The sequence below is a fragment of the Hippichthys cyanospilos genome, chromosome 1 (genome assembly GCF_059441005.1).
Source record: "Hippichthys cyanospilos isolate Australia breed blue-spotted pipefish chromosome 1, RoL_Hcya_1.0, whole genome shotgun sequence".
Lineage (NCBI taxonomy): Eukaryota > Metazoa > Chordata > Actinopteri > Syngnathiformes > Syngnathidae > Hippichthys > Hippichthys cyanospilos.
The window spans coordinates 27,673,770-27,700,902 of NC_142369.1; the positions used below are offsets into that span (position 1 = coordinate 27,673,770).

General features: G+C 39.6%; 2 protein-coding genes across 3 annotated transcripts in view; both read left to right on the forward strand.

Annotated features, from left to right (window-relative positions):
- The first annotated feature begins 46 nt into the window (after positions 1-46).
- Positions 47-4,749, forward strand: lsm1 (LSM1, U6 small nuclear RNA associated). Its single transcript, XM_088412452.1, has 4 exons — positions 47-198; positions 332-400; positions 552-667; positions 4,265-4,749. Exons 1-4 carry the CDS (start codon positions 153-155, stop codon positions 4,433-4,435), a joined length of 402 nt encoding a protein of 133 aa, XP_088268578.1. The 5' UTR covers positions 47-152; the 3' UTR covers positions 4,436-4,749.
- Positions 4,750-6,461: 1,712 nt separating this feature from the next.
- Positions 6,462-27,133, forward strand: part of grk5l (G protein-coupled receptor kinase 5 like) — a 30,783-nt gene continuing 10,111 nt past the window's right edge. For both annotated transcript variants that reach the window (XM_088416988.1, XM_088416997.1), the window contains exons 1-3: positions 6,462-6,900; positions 25,975-26,070; positions 26,162-26,274. In XM_088416988.1, coding sequence (XP_088273114.1) covers positions 6,849-6,900; positions 25,975-26,070; positions 26,162-26,274 — 261 coding nt within the window. In that variant the 5' untranslated portion in view covers positions 6,462-6,848. The remainder of the gene's footprint in view (positions 6,901-25,974; positions 26,071-26,161; positions 26,275-27,133) is intronic.

Consider the following 27,133-nt stretch of genomic DNA (forward strand, 5'->3'; position numbering starts at 1 on the left):
TACCTAACTTCCGTCTCGAGTTGAAACACTACCCGGAAGTTAAGCCTGGTGTCTATAAAAACACTTCCGGTCATCTTCTGTCGAAGAAACCTGTAGAAATGTTCATGGCTTAACGTTACGACAAATAAGAAGGTCATAGACAAGATTCCGAGATGAATTACGTACCGGGAACGGCTAGTCTCATAGACGAGATCGACAGTAAGTCTGGGGAGAGATTCGAGTGTCCTAGAAGACACATTGCAATGAAGTGTTGGCTTTGTGTCTTTCACATTAGCCCCATCAACAGTGTTGTTGTTGTTGTATAATGTCCCGCCTCACCCGTACTTTGCAGAAAAACATCTGGTTCTTCTACGAGATGGCAGAACACTAATCGGGTACCTCAGAAGCATTGATCAATTCGGTTAGTGTGTTGTTAATTACCTATCCATTTATTTTCCATAAGGCGCGTGAACGCCACAACGAGTTATTTAATTTAGAACTAATGACAAAACTTTGTTCACGTGATTCCACTGCTGCTTTGTAATTACAGCACACCTGATTTTCTCTTTCAGCCAATTTAGTTTTCCATCAGACGGTTGAACGTATCCACGTGGGCAAGAAATTTGGTGACATCCCAAGAGGAATCTTCATTGTGCGAGGAGAAAATGTGGTGCTGCTTGGTGAAATAGTACGTATGCATTGGCTTACTTTGTTTCCCATATTATCCGCAGTCATTTTAATTCATTTAATAGCTTGGTGCACAGTTATTAAAAAATTGTTAATGTATTCACATTTCAGTTACACTTGCCATCTGACGTTTCACCATATCATTGGTTTCACATTAATGCTCTCCAAAATGGCAATCAAGAGAAACAAAAAAGGTTCCACAACATTGTACAGAGAAGTTCATCTCTGTCTCTTACATCATATTGTATAATAAAAAATGAACAGGACTGACGTTATTTCATTAAGCAGATACGGGGCCCACACCATGCTTTAAACGTAGCCTAATTTTAGACCTTTTTAAAATAGAGGTGACACATTGTCCTGTGGATGTGCAAATAGCCTCTCTGAAATGTATTTATGAACATTTTTTCTTTGTCAGTTATATACAGTACCTTTTTTATTTTTAAAAATTTAGTGCAATGATTAATATATATACAGTCGGCCCCCGGCTTACGAGCACCCTGATTTACGAACAATTCGCCTTACGAGCGTGGATCAGGGAGATTTTTGTCCTCCGCTTACGAACAAACCTCTCGCCTTGCGAGCAATTCGACATGCCGGCCATTGAGTATGTAGAACCGTTCTCGTTTAATTGTGTCAATAAAATCAACAGTAGCGACATCATTAATCATCAGTAGATACTTGTGGCAGTTACGTGAACGCTATTGGTCTTACAACGTCACACTGACTGTCTCACTCACGGTGTCTAAATATATTACCATTTAAGTGTAGTGTTTGTACAGCTAAAGGGAAAAACAGCTGACATGAAATTAAATGTGCCGATTGCAGGACAAAGAATTGTCATTGGTTTAAATGTGTGTTTTTTTTAAATTAATTGTCAATACATTCCAACCGTTTAAAAAAAAAAGTGCGAATAATTATCAGTCAGTCACGGAGAGGCGAATATGCTATTGGTCGATTAAGGTCACCCGGTCTCACTCACGGAGATGCTATTGGCCGGCGTCACACGTCAATCACAGAAATGCCGATATGCTATTGGCCGAACGCCTTTATCTAGCTTGAAGGGACAGGATGGAAGGAAGCAGAGAAAATTAGTGAAAAACGGAATGTTGTGAAGACTTTGCAAACTTTATCTGTTAGACATAGCTTCTAAAATTACTAGCAGCGGTAAAGAAAGAAATAAGAGGATGATGTTTTAGTATCTGCGTGATTTGCACCCTGACTGAAAGAGTTACTGTAACACTGTAAGACCAATAGCATATTTATCGCCGTGTTAACCTTGAGCGTTGGACTCTGCCCCCTATTCTTACACCCAGCTAAAGTCTCGTCGTTTCAAAGGTAAAAGCTATTTATCCAATGTATTTAATATAAAATGCAAGTGTGCAGTAGATTATGTCACTCAATTTTAATATATGTATACAGTGTGTCGTTTTTACCTAAGACTTCTGCGCGCGATGCACGCATTCACGAATTAACATGGGTTTGGATTGCCCGCTATACGAGCAATTCGAGACACGAGCGTAGCCGCTGAACGGATTAAGTTCGTAACCCGGGGGCCCACTGTATATATATATATATATATATATATATATATATATATATATATATATATATTTTTTTTTTTTAATCTCTGCACATAAACTTATTTCCCTCTTTTAACTCTCAAAGTGTCCATACTGAGAAGGAAAATTATTCTGTATATTGTTGTTCTGAGGGCCCGTTTCATTGAAATTCAACTTTTTGGACTTTTAACGATGTTAATTTCTCATGCTAAACACCCTCAAAGTGTTACTTTCCTTCACTGATGCACTTCTAAATGTGTCCTGCTTATTCTGCGCTCTTAACACCGCAGATTAAAATGACTTGTGAGAGGCAATATAATAACAGGCCCTAATACTGCTTCTACGCCACCGCCGCATTGCCCAGGCAAGAGTAAATACACACCCACCTTATTCGAGGAAATGGTCTCATTTTTTACTTTCGATGTCATTACAGGGTTGAGGAGGAGAAATTTTGCCCTGTCCGCCAAGTAAACAGCAATGTTTCATTTATTAGTTCCAGAGTTTTTCTGTAAAAAACTCCCAAGTGGCAAAAATGTGTGTTTGGGAGCACACAGATGGACAATCACCGTTATAGTACATAATTTACCCAGAACTGTTTTTATGATTAGTGGATTCCCAAGGGAACCGATTTGATAGAAGGAACGGGTGTTACTGTGTTTGCACTCACTTGACACGTCTTTTTATTTGTTGGCAGCTCCATTTCATTTCAATGTCAGTTAAACGCCTGTTTTTGGCCTCTTTATTCATGCCCCTGATCTCCATTATTGATCGCTACAACATTTTTCATCATTGCGGTTGGCTTCAGAACATTGTCAAGTCAAAATCTCTCGGTGAGTTGTGGGGTTTAAGTAAGCAAGCAGTGTCACTTCATGAATTCGAATTCAATAAGAATTCGAATGTCCAATGCGGCAAACTTAATTATCCATCGTTTATATGCATACATTTAACTGGGGAGAGCTTTAAATACAACGATGAAGGCCTTTATCATCTCCCTCGAGGTTTTGTCACATTGTGACCTTCGTAAAAAGAAATACATACCGTATGTATGCTAATCCCACGATAACTGGAAAAATACATGACACAAAAAATCAATCTCTTGCAAAAGGTGAAAGATGGTGAATTTCTTGTTTCTGAATCTATTGATATTGCTGTTAACACTCCCTGCTTCGTATACCACCATGCCGCTACTGCTTTGTTTTTTTGCACCTCATATGTATCCAAGAGCTCAATCAACGTAATGCAAAATTTCTCCACTGACTAAGCACTTGTAAAGCCACTAGCCCAAGGAGATACCCAGCTGACAGGTGAAAGCTGGATAGAGAACTAAAACCTGGAAAAGTAATGCCTGTATTCACAATCATTCCAGGAAAAGCTGGATGTGGACCTTGGTTCATATTCTGTATTACAGTATGTGTGATACAGTAGCCCCTCCTAAATTAATAATCTGTCAACCTCCAAGGTCTTGTAATAATTTAAATGCAATATTTCCCAGACTAAAGAGGGAACTTGTGCTCTAGTCTATGGTCTCCACAAAATCCAACAGAAATGTGTTTGTGGTGAGAAGCTGTCTCCTAGTGACGCGTCATTGGTATTGTTAAAATTGGCAGGTTGACTGTCACAACGGCTCAATCTCTCCTGCATGAAGCGTGTGGCATCGTGCATGATGATGAACTGTTTTCTTTGACCGTTAAAAACAAAACAAAACATTTAACTAGAAAATGTTGGTTGCACTTACACTTTTTTATATGTGTTGCATTTTTCTTCCCTATGCTCTTTTTAACCAAGATTTGAACAACTTTTTTGTTATACCTCTTCTCTGGTTGATAGGATGCGTGCTTGCCGGTAACACTTGTGGTATTACCCTATCTCAAGTATAAGCTAGTTGAAAGCATGTCCAAACCCGAGCATAAGAAAATGGATGATTATTATCATTTAAGTGAGTTTGCATTTCAGGTCGTTTACATGCGAAACCCGTATGTTTTTGTGCAAGGATATTTCCCTTTATTTGCCTTCTTTTAATGCATCTTTTGTTGCAGGATGCGGATAAACCGTGTGACACAGTTCTGCAGCAGGTCTCCATTGAGGAGATTCTGGAGGAGCAGCGCTTGAAGCAGCAAACTAAGCAGGAGACAGAGAAAGTAAAAATGCAGGTCCTGAAAGACAGAGGCCTCTCCATTCCCAAAGCCGATAACTTGGATGAATATTAAGACAGCGTACAGCCCGTGAGTGAGCTCCTTCAGTTTGTATCAGACTGGTAATCTTAGTTGAATTTGAAAGCATGATTTTATGAGCACAAGGCAACATTTTAATTTGCCTCCTTACTGTAGTGTACTGTGTAAATTTAATTTGAATGAACTCACAGTTTTTTCAGGTCAGCAGTGGCAAAACAGTTTTTTGTGTCTCACCATGATCACAATTATTTTGTGCAGCCGCACTTTGTGTTACTCATTCAAATGTTTGTATTCGGAGATATAAAGGCCTGCTCGGAATGGCTATGCTCCATTAAAATGTTATTTTGTAATTGTGGCTCTCTTTGTTCACTCTTCATTGTAATACATGTTAATGAAACGTTCTGAAAAAAGCACCAACTGCTAATGAGTTTTATTTTGGCTGTTGTGGCTGTTGCGCAATTCAATTTATTGGTTATAATGAGATCATCAACGCAACTCAAATAAGTATAAAAAGTCGTTTCTGAAATGTTGTTTTATTAAGAGTAACAAATCCAAAACTACGAGGATCTTTGAGTACACCACCTCTACCACCATTAAAAAAAAAAAAAAAAAAGGTTGACTACCTTTTCATTATCATTTGTGCAAGGTATGGATTTTATGTCTTTAATAAACGACATAATTTAGAAACTGCATTTTTTTGCAGAATATTGAAATTGATTTTATGATCCAAAACTTACGTGTGGTAAAAGGTGCAAATAAACGAAAGCTTTCATGTCACTGCATAAACGCATAGAGTATTCTTTTTATCGACCTGAAATCAGTCCTGCAATGCAACTAGTTATTCATAATTTCAAATACAGTATATCATATCAATTTGAGATGTAGATATTGATTTATGTGCTGAAGATTTCAATTATACTATTTTATTTTCTAGTGCTGTTTTGTTGTTGTTCTACCGTTTAACACCTCTGCTATGACTTAGTAATCTTAGAACCCTATTCCGAAATTTAATATGGTAAATGGCTCACCATTGTGTATCGTACATTATTTGAAGAAACGTAATAACATGATGAAAAAAAATACCACAAATGCTGATTATTTAATTTATAGAGTGCAGATCCCCAGAGACTTCTTTTGATAGTCAGTCGGCCATACCTAGTTTGCTCTGAGGATGAAAAAAATTCTGATTTCATCAAGGACGGGTCCTGCACGGATGGGTTTAAATTTCAATTGGCCAAATAAACAGTCATTCTGCTAATAACACTTCTGCTACAGGCCTTGAGCGGATAAGACAGGTGAGCATAGACTGATGTTTTGTCAAGTGAGGTATCAACCTCAATGGCATGGAGAATACTGGAACAAATACCATACAACCGGGGTCATCAAAGTGGTGCCCGCGGGGACTGGGTTGACCCCGAGGATCACACGATTAGCCTGCAGATCTGTTTGGCAAATAGTTCACAAATGATAGAGCTTTGTGATTTTCTAGGAATTTTACTAACGATTATGCATATATACCATATACAATAAATATTACATTATATTTACTACAGCTGTTATTTATTTATTGTGAAAAATCAATATGATCAGGTTCTTCACATAAACTGGTAGCCCTTCGTATTACTCAGGAGCAAAGAAGCAGCTCTGTTTCAAAAAGGTTGGTGACCGCTGCCATACAATGTAATGAATGGATCTGATATTTGAGTTGCTGTTGATATAAGTCAGTAGTCAAGACAGTCGAGAAGGCTTTGCTAGCCTCGACCGCTTACCACTGCCCGTCAGATTTTATTAATTTACCTAGATGTGATTTTTGGGCTTTAAAAAGGCGGACACGGTGCTTTAAAACAACACAGGAAGTATGCATGTAAGCTATAAATGCTATTTTACGTTGAGGGCGCAACTAAAAATGTCACTACTTCCTGTAGCATAAGTGGGCTTGACGCATGTCCAAGTTGGGGGGCGGGGAGGAGGGAGGAGGAGGGGGGGCATCCAACCCCCTTCTGATGACGTAGAGATAGGGCAGAACGACTCGGTGACGTCCTCTTTGCTGCACTCAGCCAACCTCTGCCGCTGATACGCGAAGCAATCGGTGTCCCGCTGGTGCGCTGCCGTCAAGAATCTATCGAGCAAAGTCGCTTTGCTAACGGCACTTCCTTCAGCGTGCCTTTTCTATGCCCCGGGGATATTCCGGAGCCACATCACGCATGGGACGGCTTTGCGGTAGTAGAAATGCAGCGGCGCACTTTCATCCCACAAGAACCATGCCCGTGTTGCACTACAAACAGACCCGTGACAACCTTTTCATCACATACGACTTTATGATGAGTGAATTTTGCTGGGCTGCCAACAAGGAGTGAAGACGCTTTTACGCGGACCGCGCCAGCCCAAAAGGACAGCGGTTGCGCTGCAGACATTCGTGTACCGTGAACCTCTGCATTTTTTTTTTTTGATGGAGCTGGAGAACATCGTGGCCAACACTGTACTGCTCAAAGCCAGAGAGGGTAAGCCTGTGCACCAAAAATGCAAGGTGTATGCTCCTTTTTCGGTGAAATGTGTGCAAAGATAACCTAGACCGAGCTGAGTATGAGTACAGGTAAAGCGCGCCAGAAGATTCCCACACCTTGTGCAAAGATAATGGTAATGTTTGAAACGATTGACGGAGAAATGAGTTCTACACAAAAAGCCATCCACGTTGTCGTCATCATTTTGCATACCGTACGCCCTTTCCTCTCATTTGTAAGAGTAAACCTGCTTCCCACATCCACTTTAATTTCTCTGCGAAAAAGAATGCGCTCTTTTTGCACAACAGGACGCGTGCACGCGTACATACATTGATGCAGTCAACCACAGGTACCTGTATTTTCGTTTAGAGATGCAGCCAACGGAGGCGCTGTCAGCTTTTGCAAATGTGAAGGCCATTGTACTGGTGATCAGATCGGATGACATAAGTAAAAGTAGCGCTACTGTATCTAAATGCCGTGTTTTGGGCCATCGTTGCCTTAGTATGGAACTATCCTTTTGCAATATAACTATAGCATGTCTATGAAAATGTTTTTTTTTTTCATAAACGTCTTACACTCACTGTGTACGTCATGTACACTTGGTTTATTTAGTGCAATCGTTGAATCACAAAAGTGTGTCTTAAGACAATGCTGACTTTAAATGGGCATAATCAGACATGCATTATACAAACTGTTGCAATGGTTTGAAGTGGCGGTGAACTAACTGCCCCGATTAGATTATGCCAACCAGGACATTTCGAGATGAAAAAAAAAAAACACTCGTAGCGCTGATGTGACTGATGAAATGTTTCAAGGTACCATGTATTAGCAACATTATACATTTTTCTGCAATCTTTTACGCACCCTAAATAGCGTTTTTCTTTATACAACATACAGAAATGATTAAATTTGAACTGTTGAGTACAAACGGCAAAGTCGACGCAAAAAAAAATGATCGCTGTTTCTGCTTCAGTTACATGTTTGTTACCACGTGTTGCTATCATAGTAATCGCTCATAACTTTCAATAGGTTTATGGACACTGGCATATGCCAGTTCACAAATGCGGCCAGGGCTCTGCGTTCTTCTTCGGAGATGTGTGGAAGGGGACTTCTCTGAGTTGAATATGAAGACAAAACTTCTTCATATTACTGTAAAAGCCTGGAGCAGCTACTGTATGTGGTGGCCACGATGAATGGGGCAGGTTCCCACCAAAGGCAGATTGGCCAGGCGGAATTGGTGCTGCCTTTAACGGTACTCCGAGTCAATTTTGCTCATCTCGCTGTATACCAGTGCTTCTCAATTATTTTTTGCAAAGCCCCCTGAGGAAAGAGACAACATTTCACGTCCCCCCACTTTGCCCGGTGACAGTAAATATGTACAGTATACAGAAAAAATATAGGTACAACTAATGTTGTATTTTTTACATTAACCAAAGAAAAAAGCAATAAAAAAAAACGTTCAAATGTTAACTGTCAAGCCTAAATGTTAACTCTTAAACCTGTTCCTTGAGGACATCCCCCACTATTGAGAAGGACTTCCATTTACAACTATGCTGATCATCTAAAAGCGGCTATACGAACTATATTTTGAAGTATTTGTACTTCAATATTTACTTTTTAATTTCAATTGATTTTTATTATTCAATTTTTGTCCATTCAGAGTGACTCAGATGGCTGGAAGAGAGGTCCTCTAAGGGCCCTTATTAATCACAGATTAGAAAAATTGCACCAGAGCAATCATCATCATGAATATCTTTTTGTCAGTTTCAATCCTAATCTGATTTCTGATAACGTTGCACAGGTGCACCTATCTGTGGCTGGACAATAAATCAAATTAATTTGATGAATTTGTCATTGTAAATATTGTGAATATTAAATCTTCTTGAAATGGAGATTTTTCAGAAGAGGCAGATTGCTGGAAGGGAGCTTTACCACACAGGTTTACAATATTAAGGAATTGGTCATTTTGGAATTCAGTCAAATTATGCCCAAGGTATGAATAACAAATTTTTGCACATGCTAAGAATGTTAAGTTTACCTTAAATTTTGAGGCTACATTGTTGTTGGTGGAACATTTTGTATAGGATTTATTTCTGAATGAATCAAATCTTCTTTAAGTAAATGACTTTTGAGTTTATTATTATGAATAGAATCCTCCAGAATGACTGAAAAAAAGGCCGTATCATCCAGCCCTGGATGTATTGTTGTGCCTAGTGTTTGAAATTACTTTTGTATTTAGGATTTTCTCGAGGAAAAGAATGCCCTCTTTAGTGCTCACTTATTGTGCTCTAGGTTCCAGGTGTAATAAATGCAACGTTGTGCCAAAAGCACAAATGCGGCGGTAGCACACGGGTTCACGTATCAAAAGCATCTGGGGAATTGTGCCATGATGCCGGAGCAAAGTCTGTTCTTGGGCCGTTTATCTCTCTGTGATGGCATACTTTGGAAAAAGAAGGGCAGCCTGCGTGAGTGGCTTTAGTGGGAATTGATAGCATAATAAAGTGAAACTGGAAGCTTCTTATGACCAAAAGCTCAATCAACGGATGCCTTCGCCTACAGGTCAGACTGGACATTTGTTTTGCGGAAGCAGAGCATGACTGGGCCGGGGGAATCAAGCTTTACAAATGAATAAGAGTGGCTAATGACCCATGGCAGATCTTGCTTGTCTCAGCTCCCCCATTGGTCCTTTTTCATTTTCTGGCTTTGTGTGAGAGAAGAAAGGCAGTGGATAGTCAAAGTTGAAATGATCAAAGTATTGGTGGAGTTTAGAAATACAATTCTGTTGATGTTTAAGCCGTCAGTGGTCAAATGGGCCCTCTGCCACCCTTGTGTTGTCATTGACTCTTAAAGAGGCAAATACATTGTAGAAATGTTCACCATGGATTTTTGATCTGTTTCATGCTATTCCCTATGAAGAAAATATGACTCATCTTCTATTTCCAGTGGCCCACTCACCAGCAGAAAAACAAAGCAATCACGAACACTGTCTTACATAAAATACAGAATGGTGTTGTGCTCCATCAGTTAGATGCATCCCATCAGCTATCTAATCAGATTGTTACATAACAAACTTGAGTGGGCAACTGCCATCCGATCTCCATCTTCCTGTGGAGCCGCTCTCCGGTCTCTTCGGAAGATACTTTATGGATGATGAGTACGTGCGGTGAAACAAAACACCCTGATCTTTCAGCATGGTCATCCATGTATCAGTTGACTGCCACGCTCAATGCTTTGACAATGCAATCACTGTCTGTTCGCTATGCATTATCTGACAAATATGCTGGTGTGACCGCTGATCAACAGAAAAAAAAAACAGTATTCAGTCCTGACGTGGATGAGTGTGTAACTGTGATTTGCCTGAACATCCCTATTTAACAGTAGCTTACATTTATTATCAGCCTGCATGGTGTATTTGTTCGGGTGAATTCCTTTGTTTAAATGTAACTGCACTCCAGTGTGTCAGCGAAGCCAACTGTAAATGTGTGTGTACGTTGCCTCCCATTCACAACTACTCCCGGCGGCGGTTGTAGATTCCAAAACCGGCATACGTCACCGGCTGTTGAAATGAATGAGAGCACAGGGAGGAAAACTGTAGCGCTGCATCCAGATGGCCTCACTAAATTATGGTAACAGTGCGGGAGTATTTAGTTTGGGCTGCAATTCACTAAATTCCACCCTCCTGCTGGCATACTCATTCAGTTTCCTTGTTTTGGATGTTCGGTGTTTGACACAACAGTTCAGTCATAAAGTGTCATAAAGTTTGATGGACGAAACAAACACCAGTTGCAGCTTCACCCCCTTTCCTCTCGAAAACGTCAATATGCATGGGGAACTGTTTAGGCCGCCACATTTACGCAAGAATTTAAAAATGTGAGTACTTACTCCATGGCGTTATTTTATTCATTTACCTTTTGGTTAAATGTTTTTCCTACAAATAACTCTCAAAGTGTTACTTTTGCACATTGTACAGATAAAAATGTTTGATGTCACATGTTATTATTGAGCACATCAAGTACATTCGGTCATACATTATGGAAATTTGGGTTGGGCTATAATGGTCCCAAAAAACTAATTTTTGTTTGTTTTGTTTGTTGTATGATTTTAATCTGAGTAATAAACCCTACAACTATAAGGACATTTAATGTATTCAGAGGTGAATCCTGTGGAAAAACTTCAGACAACAGTAATTGGCAGATTTGAAACAATTTGATCATAACCCTAACATTCATAGCTTGACTGGTGCTCTGTGTCCTGATGAAAGTGCTGAATGAACGTGTATGTACTGCAATGTTGGTGTGTTACATAGAGAAACAAAATCAAGTGTGGTTAGCTTGTCTGCCTCACAGTCCTTAGGTCCCTGGTCCGCTTCCGGCTCCCGCCTTCCCGTCTGGGGTTTTCATGTTCTCCCAGTGCCTGCTTGGGTTTTCTCGGGGCGCTCTGGTTTCCTGCCACAATCTCAAAAACATGCATGGTTGCTATATCGAAGACTCCAAATTACCCTTAGGTGTGTTTGTGAGTGACCATTCGTCTGTGTGCCCTGCGATTGGCTGCCAATCAGTTCAGGGTGTACCCCGCCCACTACCCAAAGACAGCTGAAATAGGCGCCAGCAAGCCCACGACCCTTGTGAGGAAAAGAGGTTAACAAAATGAATGCACGGATGGATGGCCAAATACATTTGGGATATAATATCCATGATCAAACTTTGTCATAGCCAATCCTCACCAAATAGCCCTCTCATCTTTTAACTGTACTGCTATGTTTGCTAAATGTTTGTGGTATCCTCTGTAAAGCAAAACTATGGGCCGAATAATTGATTAATTGATCTCTTAGAATTTCATGAATTGTATGGAGTTGATTGTTTGATCTAAAGCAATTGGCACAAAATGGAGTGCACAACTTGGCTACAACAAGCAGGGCTGTCTAAAGAAGACTCTTGAACAGCCATGAGATATTTGCTTTTGCAATATCACGACAAGTCACAGCAAGATAGGGGAGCTGCTGTCAGCCGTACTAAACACATTCTTGTTGAAAAGAGCTGTGCAACCATCTTAAGTTACATCTCTACTGTATGGTGTCTTTGTGTCCAACTCAATTCACTATGTCAGCTATCTAATGCCATTAGGCCTGGAGCAAAGTAGTGCTCTCCTCATCCACCCGTTCTCCATTAACACTCAAATGGGTCGTGAAGTCGTGGGCCTCTTCGAAAAGGATATGACCACGCCGTAACATGTGGGTGAGTTTTAGTTGGGTGAACTGCAATGTATACGGAGATGTGTGGAGGTGAAAACGGGTGGTTGGAAAATTGGTTAATTACTGTATATTCCCCCTGGAGAAACCTGGGCAATATTATGGAATTGTATGACTGAGGCCAGAGTTACGCATTGCATTTTGTATCCAGGTCAGTTTTATCTCACATTCACGTTTACTGATTACTAGGTTACTAAGCAACAGTATTGTTTCTGTAAATGACCGTATTTTCCGCTCTATAAGGCGCACCTAAAAGCCTTAAATTTTCTCAAAAGCTAACGGTGTGCCTTATAATGTGGTGCACCGCATACACGGATCAGAGCAAATGATACAAGAGCAAGCCCAATGCCATGTCTCACAAGCCATGAAGCTGAGCGTCTTGCTACTTCATGACCATTTAGTGGAGTGAGCTCCATGAACATGCAGAGTCATACTAAAGTAAAAACTAAATAAGCATTAGCCATTACTAAACAAACAATGCGCCACAAATAACCCGTGTGAAGGGATGTGCATCGATGCTAACATTAGTTATTGCAATGCTAAACAAGCATGGCCGTGATCTTATGATGCATATAAGTGTTAAGAGCATGTGGCAACAATGATGTCCAAAGCACATGAAAACACAGACTTCTAGTAAAACCTTTCGGAAGAGTCCTGAATAAGCGAGTCATCTGAAAGAGCAGGGCTATTGCTATTGTAACGGCTGGATTGTAGCGAAGTGTCCGGGAGTTATGACGTCAGAGGAGGCGACAAACGGGAGGGAGTTGAATAATAGGGGTGTCGGCTGTTCCACTCCCAAAGGAATACACCTGTTCTGCGTTCCCTCCCTGTTGCACGGAAAGCTCACGCACGCACACGCTACACTATCCTTTACACACAGCGACTTCCTGACTACACCTTCAAAATAAAGATGACAACGGATGCTGACTGCATAAACTAATCTGTGTGTTTGTACACTCAACAATGCCATACCAATAGCAAATAGTCATTTTTACATCAACAAAACAATATATTTTAGGGTTTTTGGTTGCAATTTGATTAAAATATTTAAGTTTAATATTTAAGCTTAATTACATTCTTTTAAACTCTTGATTCGTTTTGGCATTTATCTAAACAGTCTTTTAATGTAATCAAGAGGTATTTTCCCCCAATCTTCAGATAATACTAAAATAAAACAGCTGTTTATTCATTTTGGCAGTTGTGAGAACGCATATATTGTATTACCGTATTTTCCGCACTATAAGGCGCACCTAAAAGCCTTAATTTTTTTAAAGAAGTGCGCCTTATATATGGATCAATATTGAGATTGGGATTTGTAGATGGGGAACGAACTGATAAAGTAAGTTTACCTGTTTGTTTTGTGTGTTTACAGTTGGAACAAGGTTGGTTATATTGACATTGAGTTATACTATTGAGAGTTTAGAGTTATTATTTGAGTTATTATTGTTATTACTTTGAGTATTACCATATTGTGATTGAAAAAGTTTTAACATATGTCATTAATTGAGGGTGAGCCTTGTAATCCGGTGCGTCTTATATATGGAAAATGTTTTAAAAGATGTCATTAATTGAGGGTGCGCCTTATAATCCGGTGTGCCTTATAGTGCAGAAAATATGGTTATGAAGTTTATATTCTATGAATAAATACAATAAATAAATGATTTAGCCGATTGTTTTTAATACATTGCCCTTAGTTCAGCACCATCTAGTGGATGCATAACGCAACTCCATGTAGTTTCATTCTATGCGCGCCTTATAATCCGGTGTGCCTTATATATGAATAAAAGAAAATAGGCCATTCGTTGAAGGTGCGACTCATAATCCGGTGTGCCTTACAGTGTGGAAAATACGGTATTCTTTTAAAAAGGCAAAGCTGGGTTTGAGCCTGAACAGAGAATTGCTGGTTCTTCAAGCCATAGTACACAAAGGCACTCAACAAAGAAGACGAGATTCACATTTCTACATCTACACCACGAGCCTGTGTGTTTTGAGTGGGAGTGTGACTCATTTTTTTTTTTTCTTGATTGGGAATATTCATCGCTGTGGCACTTGCATCTCTATTGTTGCCCACACTTAGAGTAAATGTACCTCTGGATGGTAAAGCTTCACACCTGTTCTTTAGGGGTTGTTGAATGGAACTCTAGGAATAGAGGGCTATGATCTAGAGTAGGGATGAAGAATGAAAGTGCACGCAGAAAACAAAATCATTTACGTCAGCGTAATACTTGATAAGTGTCCTGGGAAGCACAGTGCACATCATGGGGTTTTCATTCCACATAAATAGATTACTTTAGTACCACTTTATTGTGTCTTTAGCATGTGTTGTTTGTATTCCTGCCATATTTTTAATCGCACATCAGTTTAATATTTCATGTGCATTAGTCTTAGAATAATCAATATCTCCATCCAGCATGTTTTAAAACCCCAAGCCTTAGTCAGCAGCTGCATTCAACATGACTTTTTTATGATGCAGAATCATACTTTGCTACAGTTATAGATTGTGCCGTTTTTTCTCCAAACTGCCATGAACTATTGTAAGTATCTGTGAGTTTACATTATGAACGATAAGAGGATAGTTGAGAGTTATTTTCTGGACCATGTTGGCTAAACATTTTAAATGTGTTTAGGAGTAAAACAAAACAAAAAAAGAGGAGCGGTATCATGAATAAATATCTACAGTAAAACCATCAACCATAGTCTAGAGGGAAGTATGGACTTAAAAACCACAAGACTAAGATGAAACTAAAGTAGTAGTAGACAAACACATTTGTCGAAGACAAGATAAGCAAGAAACAGCAGGTTTTTGTCGGAAGCAGAGACCCAAAAGAGTTTTGAGCAGTTTTTTTTGTTTTGTTTTGTTTGCACTGGTCTTTTTTTTCTTTCTTTCTTTTTTTTGGGGGGTAATATGGTTATACCAAGGCAAACGATTTGAAATGCATGTGGTAAAATATGGGGCAAACACTTGGATATGTGTGTGTGTGTGAGAAAGCGGTTTTAGAAGGAAAAGACAACCAGAGAAAACTCGTGTAATCACATTAACCCTATTCCAGGGACAAATTTATTCATTTATCCTCATACATTGCACAAAGGTGATCCATTCTTTGTCGACATTAAATGAAATCATTGCTCGTAAAAGTACAGATTACTTTGCCATATTAGTCACCTTATCAAAACATTTATGGATTCTGCCAACTCTAAGGTTGTTTTATCATGAGTGAGTGTGTCACTATGGAGAATATGTGGTAGGGGTTGGCAACCCGCAGCTCTAGAACTGCTTTAGTGGCTCCCTGGAGATTTTTATGAAAATGGAAAAAGATGGAGGTGGGGGTATATTTTTGATTTTAATATGATTTACAAGCATGACACAGACATTATTAAGGGTTTTCATTGCTGTAAAAACCTCTACTATGGAATAAAGTGTTTGTATTTCTGTCAGTGAAGATTTACATCATAGTCTGCGAACACGCGAAGACATTCCTGAAAAGCAAAGACCTGAACTACCTGCAACTGGAAAATACCGAGTGGCTGGAAAAGATGCACTTTTTGGTGGATATGACAAGTCACCTAACCATGCTGAGTAAAAAGTCTTCAGGGACAGTGGAAACACTGCTGTTATATCATTCAAGCGCAAGCTGACTGTATTCAGTAGAAATGTACAATCTTGCACCCTCTTTCACTTCCCCTTCTGAGTGAATTCAAAGACCTTCACAATCACACACGGTGATTATTTACAAATTGAGAGCAAATTAAGTGCCAAAAGTGAATGGAAAGTAGACATTTATTCATGAAGACTCATTATTGTACCCTACTTCACTATTAGCCTAATAGCTTATAAATAGCTAATAACCAGAAGAGGCACTTTGTTACAGGCTCTTATACCTTTACAAAGAACAGTACAATTTCTCTTGTTTTTTGTTTGTTTTACACACCAACTTTTGGCGTTTGGTGTTTTGGTGTTCCCACAATGCATTGCACAAAATGTACACCATGCCCTTGGGACAGTGATTATCGCCACCCATGGCAGGGAGGAGTACTAATAAAAAAAATGCGCATAAGGTACATAGTAGTTGGCGTCGCTGCAGTGTGTTCATAGAGATTTTTCTGAGACGATTTGCCAAAGTAATAGGCCAACGCTGCAGGGGTTGGTGTGTAGAGGGTCTTACGACTGCTTCAATTGAGTACTGTATTTTAGTATTTGGAAAATAATAAGATAAATAACAGTTTGGTGAAAACACATTTTCAGTTAATAATAAATGACCAAATTAGAAATTTTGATAATCAACATTTTTTTAAACTTATCTAGATAGATAGATAGATAGATAGATAGATAGATAGATAGATAGATAGATAGATAGATAGATAGATAGATAGATAGATAGATAGATAGATAGATAGATAGATAGATAGATAGATAGATAGATAGATAGATAGCGTTTGGTCAGCGTTAGACATAAATCAAAACTGAGCTTTGATGCTGACATCCTGACATGGTTGCAATGGCACAGATATACATATGTGAGTGATCAGTGCCATTGCAACCATGTCAGGATGTCAGCATCAAAGTTCAGTTTTGATTTATGTCTATTAAGCTGCCTCTGAAATGTAATCAGATTGTTCTCTGGGACACTCTGATTCATGCAATTAATCATCTGATTTATGCTAGAGGCTGCGCTAAATTCACGAACAGGCGTGTCCAATCAAATGTCTGCATAATGAAGTCCTTTTTCTTTCTTTGTGGAAAGAATCGTCACCGTGGTTGCGACATGCTTCCGGGAAGAACTTTAAAATAAAAGCGTTCCAAGGCATCTTGAAGCGCCTTCTTACAACTTTTAACATTGTGTTTTCCAATCAAACAGTGCATTCTGCTGTGTAATCCATTTCTCAAGAACAAGAAATCTGGTGGCGTTTTATTCTTGAGATCGCATTCCATCCCTAATATTTATTTATTTCACAATGTCCCCTGTGTGTAAAACTATTATTTTCATGTTTTATGCAGCTGCAATGATCATTTATTTTTTTCACCTTTCGTTAAATGAGTGTATTGTATTTTTCTCAAAATGGTTCCTGTGTTTACTGTTGTGACTGGTGGTGTCTGGTTTGTTCCGCTATGGCTCTGTTGCCATGCAGTTGCTGTGGTCCTTTAGTTTGCTTTATTATGTCATATAGGATTTGTATCTGACACTATTTAAGATCTAAGATATCAGTGACAAGTTGTCACTGTATCAAACTCTCAGGCTCTCAAGCTATGATATAAAGTTGTTTTCCCGAGTTTCATTCGAGCCATAGTTTTATAGTCTAGTTTCAGAGTCCTGTTTTCCGAGTTGCAGTTACGTGGTGTTTTTGTTGATAAATACTTTTACCTGTGACACTTAAATGTCCTGTCTGGGTCTCAGTCCAATTCCTCTATGAAAATGTTTTCTGTACTGTACTTTTTGGGTTGTGAGAGATAAAATGGAAATCATTTTATATGAGAAATTCTGAACTACTGCATTATTTTCTTAGGTTTGGTTTTCAGAACTTACAAATCATAAAAACTGAGGTTCCTATGTAACCTTAGGTCCACTGTAATATAACACATGAGGACAGATAATATAATTTGTGAAAATGTAATACGGGAGCTATGCTTATGCTTTTTCCCTTCCGCATGTCATAGTTAATGTATTATTAGAACAGGAAACCCGCTACACCTGACTCTTCCTCGGCAGGAAAGGTACCCTGCCTTGTCTGCTCTTGCGGGGATTCAGTCCCTTCATGAAACATTCCCCTTGTACACAGGCACAAAATGATTCTCGAAACAACTGCTGCGAGGTCACGGACCGGTTTGACCACCTCAGAGTGTAGTTACTCTCGTGCCCTTGGGTTGGTAGCTATTTTTAGCTGTGGTGTTTACAAAGACTTGAAGGAAAACGGTCACAATCGTTGACCACACTGGAATTTCGCTACGCTCAGCCAGGTCTTTATTAGAATAGAGCTGCGTTGATTCTGCTGATAATAGGATCTGTTTTAAATTGCAGTTGTCGCGGTTGTATTAGGTTTTATGGCCTCACATTTGCCAGTTTAGCACATGCCCTCCAGCCCACCACACATACACACACACACACACGCACGCATGCACACGTGCACGCACACAAGCTAACACACAGGCTTATCTTACTTTCTTAGCAGTCGCTAACGCTAACCTTAACCATCACAGCTGATCACCTAGCACTTACATCCAAATCTTGATTCTTCAAATAGAAGTCCGGACTAGTGGGGCCCACCAAAATGGACCCGCAAGGGCAAGCGGTCCCCACAAAAACAATAAAACCCAGGAATATGAGCCTCACCAACACACACGCGCGCACACACAGCAAGGACAGTAAAAAGAATAAGTCACAATTGCCAAGTGAAAAATGTGTATTGTTTGCTGGGTGTGCAGATGAACTTAAGTACAGTACATGATGTGAGAGGCTAGTTGAGCGATGGTAATAATGCTGCAGAGCAAAGCGACCAACATGACATCATTGTGGATCAAGCAAGAGCGTCTTCCGGCTATAGTCCTCTCCTTGTGCTTAGGTCTGGGCAGTGGTTCCCTCAGTTTCCTGAGGCACGCAAACATAAACAGCAGTGAAACATAACATACAGGAAGCCCTGGACTGGTTTCAATACCGTTTTTCTGTCATAAACCTTTGAAGCTTTGTGTGTGTGTGTGTGTGTGTGTGTGTGTGTGTGTGTGTGTGTGTGTGTGTGTGTTTAATTGCAGGAGCTGGATTGTATCGTTATGGCTATTGATTGTCTTATTATTGTTGCTCATTTTTGTATCAGGTATTGCCTCCTCTCCTGCTAGTGCACATGAGCTATTTGTGTTATTTAGCTTTTGGCCAAAAATCCTAAACTTCTACTGCCAATGGCTTTTATCTCATAAACAGTTGGACTTTGTGGAGGAGCAGGAACAAGAATTCTGACAACAAAAGTGTCTGTATTCTAGTGCTGCTTTTCATCACTGCGTTGGTACCTTTCTGACCACCCTGGTGTGACTCATCTGAGAAACCGACAATTAACAATTCAGGCAAGTGAGGTGATGTGAGAATCTGTGAGAACTAGATAATAAGGATTGGCTCATTAGTTGTGTTTGAACAAACAGTCAGGCTGGTACAGAAGTGAAGACTCTCAAATCACAGGTTGGCTTTTTTTGGTCAGCGCTGCAGTGGACCCACATATAGCACACTTTTGCTGACATCATATTCCAATGCTCAAAATAACTTTTTTTTTTTTTTGAGGAGCGTTCTTCCTAATCAATGACTGTTTGAGAAATGTTGCAATTTTTTTTTTTAGTCTCGACTTACACGATGCAAGAATTTAATTAAACAACAACAATATGAAAATATTATGTGGGAGTTGTATGGGAGCTATTGAATATTTTAGTATTTGAGTGTCCTAACAGAAGTTGAATTGAATAATCACATGTTTGAATAAAATATATCTACAAGGCTATCTACAAGGGTGTGAGGGCACCATGGCTGGGGATCACTCCGACCAGGTTTAAAGCATCATTTGATTGTGCAAGCGCTCCTAATGAAGTGTCTCACGAAGTTTGCCAGATGAACAGTTGTGCAATGTCTACAGGCTGAAAACATAGATGACCGCCGGTGTGTGTGTGGATTTTTTTCTGTGCCAACAGTTTTAAACTTTACGATTAAGCAAGGATGTGTTCCGGCCAGGCCTTGAGTAAGTCAAGTAAATCGGTTAAAAAAAAAAATGCTCAAGTCATTTTTTTCTTGCCTCGCATACCCACTTACTGTATTAGTGTACGAGTCATAAAAATGTATCAAGCCTAATGCAGCAACAACTGTTGCTGTGAGAAGGCCATCTTCAAAATAAACTTTGTTTACCAAATAATACATGGACACGAATACCTTGTTAAGCTTTTATTTTGAAGTCGTTCCCACCTAATGTGACACAAGACTTGACTAGTCTTTCTACTGCAACTGTTGCTTCTGACTCCTTATACACACAACACAACGTTGTTTTGAAATCACGATCAAGTGCTAATTCAGGGCGCTAACAACTTCATTACATTCACACGTTACGCCCCATTGCCAATGTTTATGAGTGGTTCGGGCTCTGTTATGGCTGCATCTAGCATAAATTAGCCGCTGGCTAGCAGCATTCGAGTGCTCCACTTAGGCTGGCATGATTGACTTAAATGAGTTCACACTTTGATGCTGACAGCCTGAAACAGTTGCCATTCTTACCAGTCACACTTTAAAATGCCTTTCAGACACAAATGTACTGTTTCAGTTGGCAATTTTGTCTCTTAAACTAAAATTTATGGGGAGAACTCAGTCTCGAATCGAATGTTGATTGTCAAAAAACTATGAATGTTGGTCATTCAAAATGAAGTTGAAATGTGTAAACATATTTCTACTTAATTTCTTTCAGTTTTTAAAATTGTCCTCATTCATCTGTGTTTATAACTGTTTTTCACATTTTATCCATACCAGAATACCCAGATACCAAAAATACTCCATAGGTGTAGCCTGAGTTCACCGTGTGGATAGAAGAAGCCCGGAGGACCGACTGGTTAGACCAGGCATAAGGGTATTCGCAGAGAGGTCACAGTGCAATTGTCTGCACATGCAGAAGCACACATTCATGGTCACACACGTACATGTTTTGGCTACCGTTAACCTCCAAGTCTTGCGCCAGGAGGATGTTGTTCCCTCTTTAACCTTATTCTTTACTTGACCTGACATGCCTTGATGATGTCAGAGTTGTGAAGGGGGAACATAAATAAATTGCACAGCCCGTATGGAACAAATTAAACTGACATGGGCCTGTGCGCAGCAACGCCTCAGTCCCGTGTGTATTTTTGCTCCTGTTTAAGTGACGGACCCTGAGAGCATGAGCTCTGTTTATAAAACTAAATAAATAATTAAATAAATCCTGGGAGCAAGGGCAAAATGCTTCACAGAGGATGTGCGCTTTTCATGCTTTTAATAAGGCAGCTTTGTCAATCAGCAAGTTTATCGAAAGAATTTTAATATTATTAAAATATAATATTAGTAGTCGTTTTATTTATTTGATTCAATTTTGGACTTAATGGTCACTTTCTATGAAGTGAATTCAACCATTTTTTTACAAATTACCTTCTCAACCTCATTTTTTGCGTCCTGCCTGAACATGTCCCCGTTAGGGAGCAGATATATATCAGCTCAGCACAACAAACACAGTAAATTGGAATTTAGACTCCTTTGATGAACAGGAAACCCCTGTTATATGACTTGATATATGAATTATTCATGCTTATTTGTGTGTTTGTGTATGTATGCGTGAACACGGGGAACATGTTTTGAAAACATAAGTTATTAAGGTTTTTTTTGTTTGTTTATTTTTGGGTTAGTAAGTAACATGGGAACATGACAGTATCAAATTGACTTAATTGAAACACATTGACGGTGTTTTGTCACTTCATCAGCAGCAGACAAATGCCAAAAAACAAGCAACAATGTATTATTTCAGCTAAGCCCCAATGTTGACATCTTTAAATTGAACTAAATAAGAGGCTGTTAAGTTGATAGGTTTTCAGGATAAAATGAAGCAAATAGCAGACAAGAATTCAAGTTGACAAGACCTAAAAAAACGTTGTTTAAAAGTTGAACAAGAGTGTGGTTGAACTGCATTTATTACAGCTGTGAAATATCGGTGAGATGACCTTCTACAGAGAAAATCCATTCATCCATTGTCTAGCCGCTTATCCTCACTACGGTCACCATCTACTGTAGTTATTATAGATCGCCCAAAAAGCACTCTTCAGTAGCTTCATTTTTGGATCATTGGCATCAGTGAGGATTAACGCTCACTTTACAGACATCTTTGTTTCCTTGAAGGAAATTAAATTATTGGCCAACACGAGAATGCAGGAGGTTACACAGATATGGTAAATACTTCATTCGTATAAAAAATGTTTACCAGACTCCTAAATTAGTGAGTGTGTCCGCTTATGAAGTCTAAAACAATGTTGATGAGTAGCAGGTGCTGTGAGCTAATGATTCTCTTAGGGGATATTTTGGCTTGAGTTATTAATACATTCAAGCTTGGTGTTTGTCTGGGGATATATGACCTCTTCTCAACCGTGGTTGAAGCTGGGTCTTCCATAAAGAACATTTTGAGTGGGACAAATTCTGTATAAAAGTTTTAGAACATCTGACGATTTAACCCACCGCGCCACCCTAATTTATCCTAATTTTTATGTGTGTGTGTATATATATATATATATATATATATATATATATATATATATATATATATATATATATATATATATATATATATATATACATATATATATATATATATATATATATATATATATATACATATATATCACAGTGGGCCCCCGTGTTACAAACTTAATCCGTTTAGCGGCTACGCTCATAACTCGAATTGCTCGTATGACGGGCAATCCAAACCTATGTTAATTAGTGAATGTGTGCAACGCGTGCAAAAACCTTAGGTAAAAACATCACGACTTTATACACATATTAAAAAGTAGTAACATAATCTACTGTACGGTTAAATTAAATAACAAATATACAAAGGAAAAATGACATTTACCTTTGGGGCGACATTACTTGAGCTGGGTGGAGGCGGAGGGGAGCAGAGACCAACCCGCAGAATTTATTGATTTATTTTCTTAAACAAGAACTTTTCTCAAACTAGAACATATCACCAGCGATTTCCTTCTCTTTAATCCATAATAGAAGAAGCCTCTCCATTTTGTTGTCGACCGAGGTCCGTCCCCCGGCGTATGCGTGCGCCTCCTTCGTATTTTTTTATTATCTCCTGCTTGGTTTCTATTGTCATCATCCTCTTACTTCTTCCTTTACTGCCACTTGCAATTTTAGAAGCCATGTCTAACAGATAAAGTTTGCAAAGTCTTCACAACATTCCTTCCTTCGGTTTTTCACTCATTTTCTCTCCTTCCTTCCATCCCGACCAGCTGTGCCATCAAGCTAGATAAAGGCGTTCTGCCAATAGCATATCGGCATTTCTGTGATTGACGTGACGCCGGCCAATTGCATATCCGCATCTCCGTGAGTGAGACCGGGACTGTGACCTTAATCGACCAATAGCATATCGGCATCTCCGTGACTGACACCGTGACTGAGACAGTGACTGTGACATTGTAAGAGCAATAGCGTTCAGCGTTATTGTGACAGGCGTGAACATTTGATTTCGTTGATGCAGCAAAGCGGAAATAATTGTTCGAACACATTGACCGGCATGTCGGATTGTTCCTAAGACGAAAGGTTTGTGCGTAAGAGGGGGACAAAAACGCCGCGGTCCACGCTCGTAAGTCGAAAAGTTTGTTTTCGTAAAAGAGGGAGTTCGTAAACCGGGGGCCCACTGTGTGTGTATATATATATATATATATATATATATATATATATATATATATATATATATATATATATATATATATATTTATTTAATCAGTGGTGGCTTGTCAGGGCCAGCAAGGCCTTCTCTGCTGGCCTAACATAACCTGACATCATTATCATAACTACAAAAAACTATAATAATTATAATAACTATAATGAAAGTCAATTTCATTTGAACTAAATATATATATATATTATATATGTTTTTAAATTTAAATAATTATCCTCCTTATTCTGTTCATATTATATCCATTTGGTTACGCTCCTTCTCGTTTTGTAGTTTCAAGTTGTAGTTTTCAGCCAATTAGTATTCAGCTAACCTATGTCACCAGGTTGCATGTAATCTGCCTGCTCCCATAGGCGCTAGGGAATTCGCTTCAAAAGCTGCGGGCCTTCTGTGCGTGTGCAAAGACACATGTAAACCGGCCCATATTTTTAATAGACTGCTGCAATAGCCAATCTAGTCATAAGATCGCCATCTCGAGGCCTCACGTTGAACGTGACGTGTGTGGATGCTCACTGCAGGAAGGTGGTGCAATGCTCAACAACCAAGCTACGCAGTGTTGGCTTTTGCTGATTGTGTTACTAGGGGCGTGAGCTAACCCTGGCAAATAGTTCTGCTGGGAATGCCTTTTGTTTGCAAAGGATCGATTTGGTGTTTGGAGCTACACTGGATTTGCAGACTTTTTGGAAAATTGTTTAACCAAGGCACCAACGATACACCAAAGCACGGCTAGACACACACGCTACAGTGCTTTTAAAAACTTCTTGGGACACCCGAGTTGATATACAGTATTGTTCATCTCAGTTCGAAGGTAAAGAGAGTTTGTCAACGTGCTGCGGTGCTTTTAAAAAACTTTTGGGAACACCCAAGTGGATCCACTGTACATCTCAGTGCGAAGAGAAACAGAGCATGAAGAGGTCAGTGGCGGTCCGTGACTTTCACACATATGTCTTCTGTGATGTCAGACTCTCGAGTATTGTAGTGACGTAAGCAGTGACGCGTGTAGTGACGTATGAGCGTGTTGCCCCTAGTAGACACGGGCACACACAGACGCCATGTTTGAGGTGTCATAAGGGGAAAAAAGGTGGTGTAAAGAATGGACAGAAAACGTCGCGGTCCACATCGTAAGGTGAAAAAAACGTAAGGCAGTATACATATATATATATATATATATATATATATATATATATATATATATATATATATATATATATATATATATATATATATATATAAAAAATATATGTTTTATTATAAATTTAGCAAAAAATATACATTTTGAATACTAGAAAATATGTTTTATTATAAATTCAGCAAAAATCTCATCTCGTTCTTGTAGAGTCAGTCTCATGAGATGTCTCATCTCATGGAATTTTTGTGTCTTGTCCCATCCATATTGCCTAAACAATATTTACCCTGCTGACGAGCAACCTGTGCAGTGCTTCTCACTTGAAATGAGGTGTGATAGGCCAACCAGAAGCAACCAGAAGAAATTATGGCTGTATCAAGAACTGTAGGCAGGCCTTGCTAACAAACAACACAAACTTAAACAAAAATATGACCTCGTTAGTAGGGGGACACAGACGACCTATTGATTAAGTAGAACAGCAAGAGGAAGGGAGGATGAGGCGGTAATGTTATGCTGAAGCCTTCCCTCGGAGGCTTCAGCATGACGTGGTGCCGCTCACATTCCAGGCTTATTACTTAAAGATGTTTGCTTGTCATTGCTTTTCCTGTTCTCATGCTTGCAATATTGTGGCGGGGCCACTCATAGTCGTTTTCCACTGCGCCTAATGGTTTAAGGAATTCTCAGCCAGTTTGTGAGACAGGATGTAAATCAATAAAACAGACAGACAAGACACTGGACGCAGCAGATGGAGTAGATCAAAAGCAGTCACGGATATCCTTGCGTCCCTTCGGGGAATGTGGTTAATGGGGGGAAATAAGACAATAAGTGGTTAGGGTACATTTAATCCATGATTTACTCCTAATTTTAAAATAACAAATGACTAAATTGTCATTAAAGGGCAGCTAGATTGGGATGGAATGATTTAAGTTTTTGAGGCAGTAGGAAGCTGATGCTTGATTATTCAGTGCAGCGGAATCCACTTTGGCGTTCATGTTCTGGATTCTGATGGGAACTGAGAGGGACAGAATAGGCTTCTATGTGTGGACACACACACACTTGAAGTTTGTGAAAAAGTTGTCAGAGTGGAGAGAGAGGAAGTAAAACGTAATCCATGAATAAAATATACAAGCTTTGAGACTAATGATTTCATTCAGCAGCGAGCCTGCAACAACCCCACCCCGTCTCTCACTCACTGTTGTCCTGTATTTGCAGCCAGTTGGCCTTCATTTGCACTCGACTGAGAAAACCTCTTGTTTTGCTCTCGCTGCAGGTGGAGGAGGCAAGCGGAAAGGGAGGAGCAAAAAATGGAAGGAGATCCTTCGTTTCCCCCACATAAGTCAGTGCACTGAGCTGGGCAACAGCATTGGTATGGTTTGTGTGTGCGCGCACGCTGCCTTGAGGGTGACAAACGTGTGTCAGGCTGTGTTTTAAAGAATGGCCTTTCTCCTTCTTTTTAGAGAAGGACTATGACAGCATCTGTGAGAAACAGCCTATCGGAAGGCAACTCTTCCGTCTTTACTGTGAGACCACACCAAAACTGCAACGTTGCATTCAACTACTGGATGCAATGGTATGCGCACACACTTAACACAGAGTGGATTTTTTATTTGTTTTTGTCTTTCAACAAGTCCTTCCTCAATAACAGTGAAAATTGTGGAAAAGCCCAGCTTTCGAACAATCGCCACTATTGTGCTGCCAGTAAGCCAACTGAAAAAAACAGTTGCAAAACTTTTTAAGGCTCTCGATGCGCACCTACATCAAGGAAACTGAGTTAAACCAGACTTAATGTGATGCAGCAACTTATTGGACTAATGTCGTCATGGTGAGGTTGCCTGGCAACCGGAAGCGATACAACATAACGGCCCTTGCACTAGTACTACTAACTATAATTCATTTTCGCAGTTCAGGCACTCCATTGCAGTGCTGCCTGATAATGTGCTGGCATTGGCTAATGCAGCAAAGAGCTGACCAATAACTGAGCGGTGATTATTCAACTGAGCCCCCACCCCCAAAAATGCACCCCACTACAGTGGGCTCACCCCATGTTGCTTTGTGTTCGCGTCTAGACGTGATACCTCCCACTTGATACGTTTTAGTCTTTGTCTATGCCAAGAATATCTTTGCGGGTATGTGATCACGCAAAAAGGATGGCATTGTTTCCCACACCACCCCATCCGATTCCATCATACTACCCCTAATACACCCTCTGCGCAAATATCATTCTGCCTTCTTCTGTAACAAACCGCCACAAAAGTGAATCACCACATAGTAGTGCTGCTTTCACACTATAGTTACAATAAAGTAGGCCTTAGTAATCACAACCAGGCAAGTGAATGAAAAAGACAGGACCGGTGTGGTTCAGGGGTTTAAGGCTAATTTACTTTATTACGTGGCGTAATCCCCCACCCTTTGTATTATTTTGGTCGCAC